This window comes from Mandrillus leucophaeus, unplaced genomic scaffold (assembly GCF_000951045.1).
Source record: "Mandrillus leucophaeus isolate KB7577 unplaced genomic scaffold, Mleu.le_1.0 Scaffold88, whole genome shotgun sequence".
Lineage (NCBI taxonomy): Eukaryota > Metazoa > Chordata > Mammalia > Primates > Cercopithecidae > Mandrillus > Mandrillus leucophaeus.
In genome coordinates, this window is record NW_012109585.1 from 2,159,130 (window position 1) to 2,172,978 (window position 13,849).

The 13,849-nt window shown below is 47.8% G+C and overlaps 1 protein-coding gene across 1 annotated transcript in view; it reads right to left on the reverse strand.

The window, feature by feature from the left end:
* Nucleotides 1-5,386: 5,386 nt before the first annotated feature.
* TGFBI (transforming growth factor, beta-induced, 68kDa) overlaps nt 5,387-13,849 on the reverse strand; it is a 34,256-nt gene continuing 25,793 nt past the window's right edge. Inside the window, exons 11-17 of the mRNA XM_011969186.1 lie at nt 13,009-13,145; nt 12,054-12,184; nt 9,642-9,766; nt 8,270-8,372; nt 7,627-7,706; nt 6,522-6,546; nt 5,387-6,024 (exon numbers count right to left, since the gene is read on the reverse strand). Coding sequence (XP_011824576.1) covers nt 5,984-6,024; nt 6,522-6,546; nt 7,627-7,706; nt 8,270-8,372; nt 9,642-9,766; nt 12,054-12,184; nt 13,009-13,145 — 642 coding nt within the window. The 3' untranslated portion in view covers nt 5,387-5,983. The remainder of the gene's footprint in view (nt 6,025-6,521; nt 6,547-7,626; nt 7,707-8,269; nt 8,373-9,641; nt 9,767-12,053; nt 12,185-13,008; nt 13,146-13,849) is intronic.

A 13,849-nucleotide genomic window follows, 5' to 3' on the forward strand; every position in this document is an offset into this window, starting at 1 on the left:
AAAATACTTAAGAATCAATCTAGCAAAGGATATGAAAGATTTGTACACTGAACACTGCAAAAAAAAAAAATTGTTGAAACAAATTAGGGAAAGCCCAAATAAATGGAAAGACATCCCATGTTCATGAATTGGAAGACTTACTATCATTAAAATGTCAATAGTACTCAAAGTGATCTGCAGATTCAATATAATCCATATCAAAATCCTAATGATATATTTTGTAGATAGAAAAAACCTACCCTAAAATTTATACAAAATCTCAAGGAATTCCCAATAGCCAAAACAATTTTGAAAAAGAAGAACAAAGTTGAAGGACTCATACTTACTAATTTTAAAACTTACTCCAAGCCTACAATAATCAAAACGGTATGGTACTGGCATAAAGACTGACATACAGACCAATGGCACAGAGTAGAGACCCCAGAAATAAACCCTTGCCTGTATGGTCAAATAATTTTCAACAAGGGTGCTGAGATCATTCAATGGAGAAAGGACAATCTTTTCAACAAACAGTGCTGGGAAAACTGGGTAGCCACATGGAAAATAATGAAGTTGGGCCCTTTCCTTACTTCATACACAAAAATGAACTAAAAATGAATAAAAGGCCTACATGTAAGAACTAAAATTCTTAGAAGAAAACAGGAGAAAAGCTTCATGACATTAAATTTGGCAATGATTTCTTGGACATGACACCAAAAGCACAGGCAATAAAAGAATAAATAAATATAGTGAACCTCATCTAAATTAAAGATGTTTATGCATCAAAGGACACTGTCAACAGAGTAAACAGGCAACCCACAGAATGGGAGAAAATATTTGAAAATCATATATCTGATGAGGAATCAATATCAGAATACATAAAGAACTCCTAAGGTGCAATAACTAAAAAAGAAAAAACCCATTAAAAAAATGGGCAAATGAATCAAACAGACATTTCTCCAAAGAAGAAATATAAATGACCAATAAGCACATGAAAAGAGGCTCAATATCACTAATTATTAAAAAACAAAGCAAAAATCAAAACCACAATGAAATATCACTTCACACTCAATAGAATGGTTATTACCAAAAACCAAAAAATAACAAGTATTGGAGAGGATGTGGAACAACTGGAATCCTTGTGCACTGTCAGGGGGAATGCAAAATAATGCAGCCACTATGGAAAACACTATAGCAATTCCCCTCCAAATTAAAAATAGAATTACCATATGATTTATCAAGTCCACTTCTGGGTATAACCAAACTAATTTAAAGCAGGTACTCTAACAGATATCTGTACACCCACATTCATTGCACCGTTATTCACAAGACCCAGAAGGTAGAAGCAAGCCTAATGTACATTAAAAGATGAGTGGATAAACAAAGTTAGTGGTATATATATGCAATGGAATATTATTCAGCCTCAAAAAGGGAGGAAATTCTGACACACACTACAGTATGGATAAGCCTTGAAGATATTATGCTAAGTAAAATAAGCCAGTCACAAAGAACAAATACTGATTCCACTTACATGAAATACCTAGAGAACTCCAATTCATAGAGACAGAAAATTGAACAGAGGTTATCAAGGGCAAAAAGGAAGAGAGAATGGGGAGTTAGTGTTTAATGGAACAGATCAGTTTTGCAAGATGAAAAGAGATTGGTTGCACAACAATGGGAAATGTACTGAATACCACTGAATTGTATGCTTAAAATAGTTGAAATGGTAAATTCTATGCCATGTTTATTTTACTACAATACAAAAAATCTGATCATTGCACATCCCTCTCTATCTCCCTCCCCCATCTAAAACCCTCCAGTGGCTTCTCATGGTCTTAAGGATAATGTCTAAAATTCTTAACACTAATTATGATAGTACTTAGCCTACGAGGCCCAGTACAGTCTGGCTCCCAAACCTCTCACCAGAGGAATTGTCTCTCTCCTCTCTAGCCACACAAAACTCTCTCACATTGTCTCAGAGGCTTTATGACACTATTCTTCAGACTGAATTCCCCAGCCTCTTCATTCTTCAGGTCTCCGTGACCTCCATTGCCTCCACAAATGATGGCGAGCTCCAGCACTGCAGGGACTGTTAGGGCCTGCAGGAGTGATAGGGTGCAGCAGCTCTGGGGAGCCTCCCCTAACAGGCCTGAGGCCAAAGCCCGGGCTGCTGCCTTCCGCCCCCAGGTCCCGGAGTCCTCTCCCCAGCCACAACTGGGTATGCTGTGCATGTTTTCTCTGCCTAAGGCTGTGTCTTGGGTTTCCCATGCAGGGGTGTGTGTGTGCGCATGCGTGTGTGTGTGTGTGTATGTGAATGCATGTGCGTGTGTGTAGAGGTTGTCCCAGACTCCTCACCTCTCCACCCACCACTTATTCTCTGGACAGGCTCTCTGGCTTTCTGGAATGGATGAGTTTCTTTCCCTGCCAGAGAGGGATGGCCCAAGGTGGCCTCATTTGACTTCTCTTCAGGCCCATCCCTCATTCCATGGCTTTCTCTCCTGGCTTTGAAAAGAGTTCTGAGCATAATATTCCAGGCAGCTCTTCTAAGAGCATAACATTGAATTATGCTTTCAAGCACAGAGGTATTTTCCTCTTTTTTTCCTGACGTGAGTTCTGGGGCACTCATGGCTATTGCTAATTCTTCTTAATGCCCTGGCACCATAGAAACAAGTTATGGTCTAGGCTGTGCAAGCAGAGACCTGGCCTGCAGGGGCTTCTCAGAAGGGTAGGGAATTTTGAGCCCCTCTGACCACCCTGGCATTCATGTCTGCTTATCCATGGCTGCCTTGGCTACCCCTCCTGGCCTCTGGTATAGTAGGGCAGAGGGGAGAAGCGTGGTTAACAATGTGGGCTTGGGAGCCAAATGGGCTGGATTTGTGTTTCAGCCTCTTCCTATTTCGTGACCTGGCAAACTACTTTAGCTCTCTATGCTTCTATTTCTGCAACAGTAAAATGAGAATTTTAATAGTAATTACCTGTGTCAGAGTATCAATGTAAGTAATAGAAAAAACAATGCATTTAGGTGCAGAGCCCAATACAGCAGGCCTCTCTGGCCCCATGACTGAGCTGGCCTCTTAGTTGGCCAATGTGGCCACGTTTAGGCCATTCCTGTCCCTTGTGTGGGAAAGGCATACCCCATCCTGGGAGCCCTCAGGGCCCAGTGCTGAGGGTCTTTGCAGTCCTCTCTACATCCCAGAAGGCTTTGTATTCCCAGAGTGACAGCAAAGACAGAAGAGCCCATTCCCCTTCTTCCTCTCCTTCCTTTTCCTTGGTTGGGGCTCAGTGGTCAGGGCTCAGGCAAGGCCTGGGTGACCTCCTTCTAACTTGGGCTACCCTCTGGCCTTCTGATGGGGTGAGGCACACCTCCCTCCCAAAAATCACCCACCCCTGGAAACACACAGTGCTGGCCCCTCAGCTCTAAGGGTCCATCCTCCAGATGGCAGCCATAATTAATGCTTAGCCTGAGTCTTCATGAGAAAAGAAGGGGTGTGGATGGCTAGGAACCAAAAAAGGGAATGTGACCTTTTTTTGGTGGGAGAGGAAGGCTGCGCCTGGTCCTCAACCACAAGGAGTATTGCTCTCCAGGGAGAGTTTGGAGAATAGAGTAGAGCCCACATTACTAGGGGGTGGGGCAAAGTCAGGGCAGGGAGTGGAAGGGACAAATGAAGGGGAGAAGTGGAAACACATATCTTAGTGTTTGGCATTTATAATGGATCCTGTAGTGATTTTTACTTTAAATTTAAGGGTCTTTAAAATTTATGCTGATCACTTCTTTGGTTTCGGAGGTCGTCTTGGTAAAGTGCAGTGTGTGTATTTTGGGTGCTCAAAGTGAAGCATAGCATAGGATACCCAGCATGAGCAAGGCCCTCATTAGCCGTCCAAGCCCGCATGGCTGCCGGGGAGGTGGGAACAGCAGGACAGAGCTATGGGAGAGTGACAGGGACCGAGTGCATACCCAAAGTCAAGCTTTACCTCTCAGGACACCTTCTCCCTGAGCCCCCTAGCCTGATGCCTTCCTCTCCAGGTAAGTTCCTTCCATTCCTCTCATCTCCTCTCACTTCTGGGAGCTCCTGGGCATTCCTGCTTCCAAATCCTTCATTATCTGTCACAGAACCACAGTGCTGTCCTCAGAGTCACTAAGAACACTCAGGCTATAGTGCCATTATCTGGTTGACAATTATCTTCTCCCCCCCATCAGTAGAGAAGCCTCATGAGAATGACATGTCTATTCCCTAGGGTCTAACATGGGGGTGCACATAGGTGGCCCTCAACCAATATTTGTGGAACCAATGGACGAATGATTTTAATGGATTGATGTCATATCTGTCTTTCCTCAGACTGGAAGCTACTTAAGAGAGGGCCTCTGTCTGCCACTACCATTGCTGTATTCCCAGCAGCAGTGGACCGTCCAGCAGTAGTGCTGGGGATATATCTTTGGGTCATTGGTTCCATGAAGTGAAACGAGCTCCGCCTGCTGGAGTGAATCAGCCTTGGCAGCAGGGGATGTGGGTGGGAAGGAGGTCTGTCTCCTTCTCCAGGAAAGTGGACCAGCCCACCTGTGGGAAAGACACAAATAAAAGCTCTCAGGTGCATTGATCCTGAGCAGTCCCAGACAGCAGGATAAAAATAAGGCCACCTAATGCCGTACCAAGCATTTTATATAGATCATCTCATTTCATCCTCACGACAGACCCATGGAGTAGATGTGACGCACATCTCCCTATTACAGAACAGGAGACTCTGGAAGGTCACATGACTGGCCCTAGGCCACACAGGTAGCGGGCAACCGCACCACAGCCACATGACACCACCTCTCAGAGTGCTAAGGATATTCTAGATGCCAGTGATTACGGGAGCCAGGGAAGGAATCCGAACATGGGTTGGCACAGAGGGGATGGGCCTGGAAAACCTGGACTTGTTCTGTTGTTCTGTTGTTGTCAGTGGTGGCCCCTGAGAGTCAGGAGGCGTGGGCTGCAGTCCCAGCTCAGCTAGTTTACGTGTTGCCGGTGGTTCTCCCTTCCCTAGGCCTTGGTCTCCTCATCCGCATAATGGGATTGTGCTGGCAACCACTTCACAGGTTGGTGCTGAGGATTCAAAAGTCCAGCACACAGGCAGGGGATCACCATGCTGGAGGGAAGGTACTTCCAGGTAATAAGAGGAATAAAGTGCGGGGTGAAGGGAACACGGAAAACTTGAAACCCCAGGGCTGGAGGAGGGTGAAATAAAAACCTGTTGGGCAAAGACAGGCTCAAACCCCCATGAGTTGTCTGGGTGTCTGAGGGCTGGCTGCTGGAATCTCCCCAGAACCATCCCTCGGGGCTCTTTGCTGAGCTTCTCCAGAGCAGAATTGAGGTGTGAAGGAGCATGACCTCAGGCCAGCACACTGTACCATGCACACGAGACGTACGTTTCTTTGGTTTTATTATTACAAACACACCATGGCTCTGTCACAATAGGGAAATCTGAGCTCTACATGCTCTACGTACCATTTCTTTTCTACCTGGACAGGGCCCCATAAAAGCGTCCAAGCCATGTGTAGATGCGAGACACATTTGACAGAACAGTTCAACTCATAGCTTATAATGATGCCATTTCTCCAGCTGTGCAAGGGCTTTACAAAAACTGTGCCAGGACTTCCCATAAGGCTGGATTGCTTGATTCATGTTTTACGAGCCCCATAATACTGAAGCTCCTTTTCCAGGGACTTGGCATAGGCAATAAATTCCACATTTGGGATAGGTCCTTTCTGGAAGCGAATGTCAGGCAGTGACATCCAAGTTTCTGCATGCAGTGGGTTAACAGCCATGTTTAGAGGAACACAATTTAAAAAGTACATCTCTCTCCCTCCTCCCCCACCTGCACAAGGCTCACATCTCATTATGGTGCGGCCCATGTACATTGAAGTGTGATACTTGGTTTTGAAAACATTCAAACAGTCTCTGTGGAAATCTCAGAGAAATTGGCGGGGAGCTGCCGTGGTGCATTCCTCCTGTAGTCCTTCATGCTAATGCTTCATCCTCTCTAATAACCTCTGATAGACAGGGGCTGAAAAAGAGACGTTTGTAACATCAAATAGGTGCAGATCTCCCCATGTCTGTCTAGGACATTGTCAGAATCTCAAGGACCGGGGCCAAGCAGCCTCCTTCTGCCATGCTCTCCTGCACATAGCAGGTGCTTTTTGGTTTGTGAACCTTCACTCTTACTCAAGGCCTGATGTTCTGGTTTTCTGTACCTATCAATTTGGAACTAGATCCTCATGATGGGCTCCTGCCAAGCCCTTTGCAATATTCCCAGACTCCCTAAACTGAAAACTCACATTAATCCTAAAAGGTTGTTACTCTTATTATCCCCATCTTACGGAGAAGGAAATGGGGTGTTCTGGGTCTGACCCCAAGTCACCCTGCTGTTCTGACTCCAAAGGCCAGGCTTGCTTTACTGCACCATGATGTTCTTATCTACACACAGCAGATGGCAGGCTTGGGCTTGCTTGGGGGTAAGGCCTAAACAGGTCTGCAATGACTTCAAACCCAGATCAGACTTACCTAGTCGCACAGACCTCTGGGAAGCCTGAAAGAAAACACAAGGTGTCAGGTTTTCTAGTGAAAGTTATACCTGCACCTACTTATGATGATGGCTTTGCCTATTGCCACCCCTACTCAGAAAAAAATGCTGGGGTGAGGAAGAGAAAGGGGAAGGTGGAACTTATAGGCCCTGGGGAGTTCCTCAGGTGGCCTTGGCAGACATAAGTTGTGCAAGCCCCTATCAAGTGTGGCTTCAGGTGGACATTCCTAGGAGACCCCCAAGCCAGGCTCTCCCACTGAGACTACAACCTAGAGTTGAGGGAGCTGGGGCTGCACAGGGGTGGCCTCAGGAGTAGGAGTTCAGGGCTAAGAATCCTTGTCGAGGGCACTAAGGAGACCCCTGTGTACAAAAGTGAAGTGACACGGTAAGCTCCAGGCCTCTGGGTTCAGGACCGCTCCCTGCAGCCTCTCCTCTTGAAGTGCAATCCTTCTGTAAGGCACCTCACATTCCCACGAAGCTCCACCTGACCCAAAGCAGCAAAAGAGTCAAGCAGGGCACTGAGCACTGGGCAAGCTGGGGAGCAGGAAAGGAAGCTCAGAAAGAGCCAGAGAGGGTTTGAGAGGGAGGTGAGGCTGGGGCAAGGAAGGGATGGCTCCACACACATAGCAAGCCCAGTATCCCTGTATCCAGAATCCACACAGTGCCCAGGAGAGCCCCAGCCTCACCCACGATGGGCAATGCCATGGACAGCAGAAAAGTGACCCAGAGGCCCGGGCTCAGGGCAGGCCTGGCCACTGTAAGATGAGCTTGGGATGGGCTGCCCTCTTGGGCAGATGGCTTCCAGAGTGTGTCTGTTCTCACCAGCAGTGACCTCCCCATGATCTGAGGCTCAGAGGCCTCTGTGTGAAAGCCTGTGCTTTGGCCCATGAAAGTCCAGGAGTTGCCTGGGTTCTTTACTCTGAATTTGACACAGGCTGGGGCTGAGGATGCCCCAGTGGGAGTGGGGAGTTTTAAGAGAGCCCTGGGGAGCAGCCAAGGAAGACAGGGGCTGGAGAGGCTCCTCTATGGCCCAAACAGAGGACCTAAGGCTGCTCAGGCGAGGTGCAAATCTAGCAGGCATCTTACCCTGGAAAACGCTGATGCTTGTTTGAAGATCTCAAGCGCAGAGTCTGCAAGTTCATCCCCTCTTTCCTGAGGTCTGTTGGCTGAAGAGGAAAGAAAAGGCAGGTTTGACCAGAGAGAAACCAATAGCATGTTATTCATAACAACCATGACTGAGGGACACTGGTGGGCTTTCTGGCTCACATTTCCAAAGACATGTTTTCTCTGTAATGTTTCATAACTCATGGTAGAACTTGGCCCATGGGGAGAGAGCACCAAGAAAGGTGAATGCACACATGAGGAGAGGCAGGATGGAGGTTCAACTGCACTGGAGGCAAGGAGCACACACTGATGTGAGATGCTGTAAGAGGAGTGCTGGGAATCGCGAGAACAGCATCCACATGAATACAGAAAACTGGGCTGTGTCCTAGGGGAGCTAACACAGCTGGGCAACTCCACAAAGAGCAATGCATCCTCACATTCCTTAGTGTGGTGCATTCAAAACCAATAGCTCCCAGTTCACTCTGCAATCAGTCACATAGGCACAGTTTAACTATCACAATTACGTGTTATTCTGATCATTGTTTGGAACAGTTTTTCTTCTCTCCACCAACTGCCACGTGGAGAGAAGGACTGATTGTAGAGCCAGTGGGGATGCGACACTTACCCGGAGGCTGCAGAACATTGGTGATGACATGGACCACGCCATTTGTGGCCATGATGTCAGGCTCAGCAACAGGCTCTTTGTTGACACTCACCACATTGTTTTTCTAAAGGAAAAACAGAGAGTAGTGGTTGAAAGTAGAGCACATTTATTTTATTCACTCAGCAAGTGTTTACTGAACACTTTTCATATGCCAGGTCCTGTGTAAGACTGGGGATACTCTGGTGAATGACACAGTCCCTGCCCTTGACAGACCTTCAGTGTGGTGGATTAATTCAAATCTCCTGTGTGGATTTAGCACATTGCAATTTACATAATGCTCTTTTGTGTGATCCACTTAGTCCTCACAGCAGTGTATGATAAGGAGAGTAGATATTATTGTCCCATTCAACAGAAGAAGAGACTGAGACTGAAGACGGGAGAAGTGCCTCTTTTAAGCTAAGTAGGTGGAACAGCTGGAAATGGAAGCCAGGCTTCCTGCTCTGGGCAAAAGTCTCCTTCCATTTTGCCTGGGTGCCTGACTTAAGATTTTCTCATAGGAGGCCCACCCAGGGCAAATCTATCTCAGGCCTTCCTGAAGGGTCCATGCGACAGACTCAAGGGGGTAGGAGGCACAGAAGCCTGTGACAGACAGGACCCCAGCATCTGAAACCAGGCATGAGGAGATTGTTGAGCGACCTGCTAAAGTCAAACAAGTCATGCCCATGTCTACCTCCCTACATGCACATCTTCCTACGCTCCTGGTGAGAAACTGGTGAGCAAAGGATGGCTGAAGACCAGGAGAAAGGAGCAGAGAGCAGAAGCCAGCCACACACTGAAGAGTGGTCCCTCCACAGAGGGGTCCGTGGCCTCTTCAGGTGCAGCCGGGGAGATTTCTGGAGCTCGGCTGGGTATCTGCTCTGGGGACAATCTTAGCGCAGTTCCAAAGTGGAATGTATATCATCAATGTGCAGAGCAAGGGGCTCACAGAGCAAGTGTCAGAACTCAAAAACCCTCTTGGGATGGTCTGGTTCATGGTACAACTCAGTGAACCCCTGGGTTTAGCGGGGTGGGATGGGGTGAGTGTAGAGACTGATCTCTTCAGTCACGTTAGTTGCCTACCATCTCCTTAACAGAAGGAAGATCTAATAGCCTCTCTCAGATGCCAGATCAGATGCTCTATTCCCATGTAAATCTGGAAGTTCTTACTCATGTTAACTACGATCTCACTTGATTTCCCTGAAGACCCTCTTCACATTTCTCTTTTTCTTTGGATGAATTACACTCAGAAATTCGGGCTGCATCTTGAAGGTGTGTAATGCCATCCCGGGGGTGAGATATGTCCTGGAGCCCTGGTGGCAGGACACAGCCAGCCTTTGATTTGCAGGACACTTACCAAGCTGACTTCCAGCTTGTCGCCTTGGAGAGACTTTAGCCGCACCAGGGCCCCGATGCCTCCACTAACCAGGATTTCATCACCAACGTGGTATTTCAGGATGTTGGCAAGTTCCTTGGCATCTCCTGCAGGTTGCGGGAAAAGGAGATAGAGTTAATCCCAAGAATGGTAATTAGCCTGGTCAAGGAGGGCCCAGAGGAGAAGATGTAAGTGGTCAGCCCTGAGAAGAAGAACTCCCTGCCCAGGGAATAAGCACTTATTAAGCTCCCAGTGTTACTCAACGTTGTGACCCACAGTCTGTCTAATGGTCAGAGGATACAAAACACATGTTCATGACCACAAATCTGCCCCTGCAGTCAGTGGGCTTCTGGGTTAAATATGCTCTCTGGGATGCTGGGCTCCCTGGCTGCTGAGAAGGAGTTAATCCATACTCCTCTGTGAGTATGACTCATGTTTCCATGAGATAAATATTTGCTTGGAAAGCTAGGGGCCTTTCCAGCACCGGCATCTGGGACGTTTCATCATCAGCATGGCTCCCGACGGTTATAACACAGTAGTGCAATATTTACCCATTCTGCCCTCAAATGCTCATTCTGTTTGAGACGGCTGTTTCCTGAAGGGAGAACTTAAAAGAGTAGACAGCTGTACTGTGGAGGAGCCACGGAGCCGATGAGGTCAGGGCTGAGGGGGATATTCCCTCCGCAGCATCTCTCCTCGTCACGTCTCAGCATTCCTTTCAGCCCACATCAGTGTCTCCAGCAACTGGGGCAGGCACTGATTGCCCATAAAGGTGCACAGGCATTTCCCAAATTAAGTGTGGGAGGTCATTCCGAAAGTTTCCAGCTGCCCTCTCATCTCGGATACTCCCATTACCAGCCAAATGGCTAAATTTCCCCAGGGCTTATGAATAGCTATTTCCAGCATCTTGAAACTGAGAAGGGAGGAAGTTTTAATGTATTTTGGAGAGTTCACTTGGTTATTGACAAATGCACATGAGTGCCAGAGGACGGAGCCACTGGGTACCAACCAATTTTCAAACATCCACAACCCGGAGCTGACAAGGTTCCCCTTCCACAAAATACTGCCTGGAAGTGCAGAGCCACACTAACCCCTGGGGTGCATGGGATGTCCTTTCAATATCTCTAACACCTGGACCAACCTTTAACACCCTCTGTCCCCCAGGGGTGCCTCAGGCCAGGGGGAGGGTGTGTTAGGGAAGCTTTCTCCATCCCCCTCCTCAACTCCCACATAATTGAAAATGGAAAGAAAGCCAAGCCAGCTCGGGCCACCTGGGGAATATTCCATTCTTGCCGGACAGAGAGAGGTTGAGAAGTTTATGTTCAGAATGAACTTCTCCCCTCTCCTTAGGAATATACGTCAGCATCACAGACACAGGCATTCATTTAGCAATAAAGAAAATTAAACATGACACAAATTCACCTTGGAGCTGCCTGCAACCTGAACTTTCTATTCTGCTCGAGAGCAGGAAGGGAGGTGTAGACAATGTGGGCCCCAAGGTTTGTCAAGGTCCTTCCTCTTCCTCCTCCTTTTCCTCAGTCTCACCTTTCTGTGAGAGCGGAAGCATCTCTCACAGGCATGCAGCTGAGCTAACCACTGTAACTCCCAATCCCGCTCCACTCGCCCCCATCGTCATGGCTATTATTGACCAGGGCTGTGTGCCTGGCGCTGTGTGTGGCATCCTATTTAATCCTCACAACACAGGCTACAAGATACTCTTACCTTCCTCATTTTTCTTAGCCACTTGTAACCACTAGATCCCCTCCCAAACATCCTCAGCTAGATCTCTCAGAGCCATGACTAACTTCTTGGGAAAGCTTTTGTCTGGAGGGATTGTCAGTGCAGGTAACTGGCTTCATTATCACTGTGCTCATACGTCTCCAGCGGGAAACATGCCTCAGTGACTGGGCTGGTCGCAGCCACCCTCACTTCTTTTCTACTCCTCTCTGCCTGGCTTCTGCCCAGGAGACTGAGCTCTATAAACTGCATCAGTGGGCTCCCTCCTGCTCTTGCATCAGCCAACGAGAGATCCAGATGGCAACTGGAGAGAGGGAGGCTGGGGCGCTGAGTGACCCTCCTTGCATGGTTCTGACAGTGGCTGCACATGGCTCTGGCTGCTGTTCTGTGCCCTTGTCCAAGGCCCATGACCTCCCTGGTTCCTGCTCTAATCCTCCCATTCTCCCAGTTCTAGGGGTAGTAAAGGCTTCCCAGGGTTGCTAGTCCCTGGTTGGCCTCATTCTTTGCTAGTTCCTTTAATCTCGCCCACTCTTCCACAAATAGTCCTATCATTAAACCCCTTCAAGCCAATCCCTAATGTGCCAGCTGTTTGCTGCTGGGGCCCTGAGGGATCATTACTTTAGAAAAGTGGAGATGTGTACTTAAGTTGGTCTTTACCCAAGAGTCTGCTCCGTTCTCTTGGTGGCAGGGCTCGGAAGGCTTCATTTGTGGGAGCGAAGACTGTGTAGACTCCTTCCCGGTTGAGGGTCTCCGTCAGTCCTGCAGACTGGATGGCAGCTACCAGCATGCTGTAGATACACACACAGAAAATGTCATCTGTCCTGGGGGCCGAGAGGTATTTTCCTTAAATACTTCACCACTGGGGATAGTAGAGCCCAGACCGCTGGAATGCTCACACCTTGGTTTTCACACTCTCCCTATGTACAAAGAGGGAGCGATTCTAGGCTCCATCTCCTCTCCACCCAGCAAAAATGCTAAGCTCTGTTAAATGGCCAGAGGTCAGAGGCCACGGGAGAAAGGTGGAAAAGAAAGGACAGAGGTATGGCTGACCCAGAGACTAACTGAGCCTCCAGGGATATGATTCTGGGAGGGCAGAGGGGTGTGGTCTCCAGGCCCTTGTGCAGGTGGCTGAAGTCAGTGACAGGGAAACATTCAATGTGACAGCACTGCGAGGTGAATGAGCAAGTCAGAAATGGAGATAGCAGGGCAAGAAAACAAACTCACAAGGGTGCTTCGGTTGCAATAAACAGATACTGCACAGAGAGTGAGAGACTCATCATGCCCTGTAAACTATGTGCTCTCGGCTCACTTGGAGCTTTACAATGAGCGAGTGATGTTTTCCTTGCACTTCAGTCATAAAAATGTAGTCCCCCCTCCCTGCTTCCCACGCATGTGAGGATTACACTCTCAGAAGTAACCCTTCTTCCTAATGTAAGCTTTCAAGGCGACCCTTCCCTTTTCCCCATCCCAAGTCTGGAAGGTCACAGCAGTGCACCACTAGTGTTAATTGAATCCCTAAGGTAGAAGAAAGCTTGATAAGTAGCTGGGGCCCCACATCCCACTCCAGCATGACCACTGGGCAGAAGCCCCACCCGGGGATGGAACTAATTACCTAAAGCGATTGTCTCCCTTCAGGACATCCATGACAGTCCCCATTGGGGGGGTCAGCACCCGGTCCATTGTGAACAGGGTCCCGTACCTCCCTCTCTTGTCGTGGGCCGCGATGCAGCTGTTCTCAATGCACAGGCTCTGCACAGAAGAGGGACAGAGAAAGAAAGGACTGGTTATCCTCCCACAAGGGGCCTCCTGATTTGTTCAGAGCATGTAGCAGGGTCATCATCCATGAAGATGAAGGAGTATATATTGGGGTGGGTTATTAAGGCTGGGATAAAATGATGTATTTTCTCAATAAATGGTCTTCCTTAAGGAAAGAATGGCTAGAGAGGCCCCAACCAAGTTACAGAGGCCCCATAATGAGAATATCAGTTACACATGAGGTCCATTGACAATGTTCAAATAAATAGATTGAACCCGTTTTTTTATTTGTTTAACAGATGATAGCCATCTTTAGTCAAATGGTGCTGGTGGATCCCAGGCAAGAGCTGTGTTGAGTTGTACTTCCTATTTGATTTCCAGGGTAACTGTTGGGTTTGAAAACAAAGAAGATACAGCAGAAGAAAGAAGGCATCTTTTGGACCAAGGAGGGCTGTATTTTAGTTTAGGGGGCTTCTCTTCTCATAAGCTCAGAAGGAGTCCGAACTCCATCCCTCCTCCTAGATGTTCATTCCTAAATTCAAGAAGGACTTGTTCCTTCACAATAAAGGTTGGATAATTGTGTGGTTTATTCTCAAAGGCCTCCAGAAAAAGAGATTCCAGTCCTTCTGCAGGATCTCATTTTGGTATCAATACTTTTCCAGAAATTATTTCCTTCCTTTTCAGCAACCAGTCCTCAT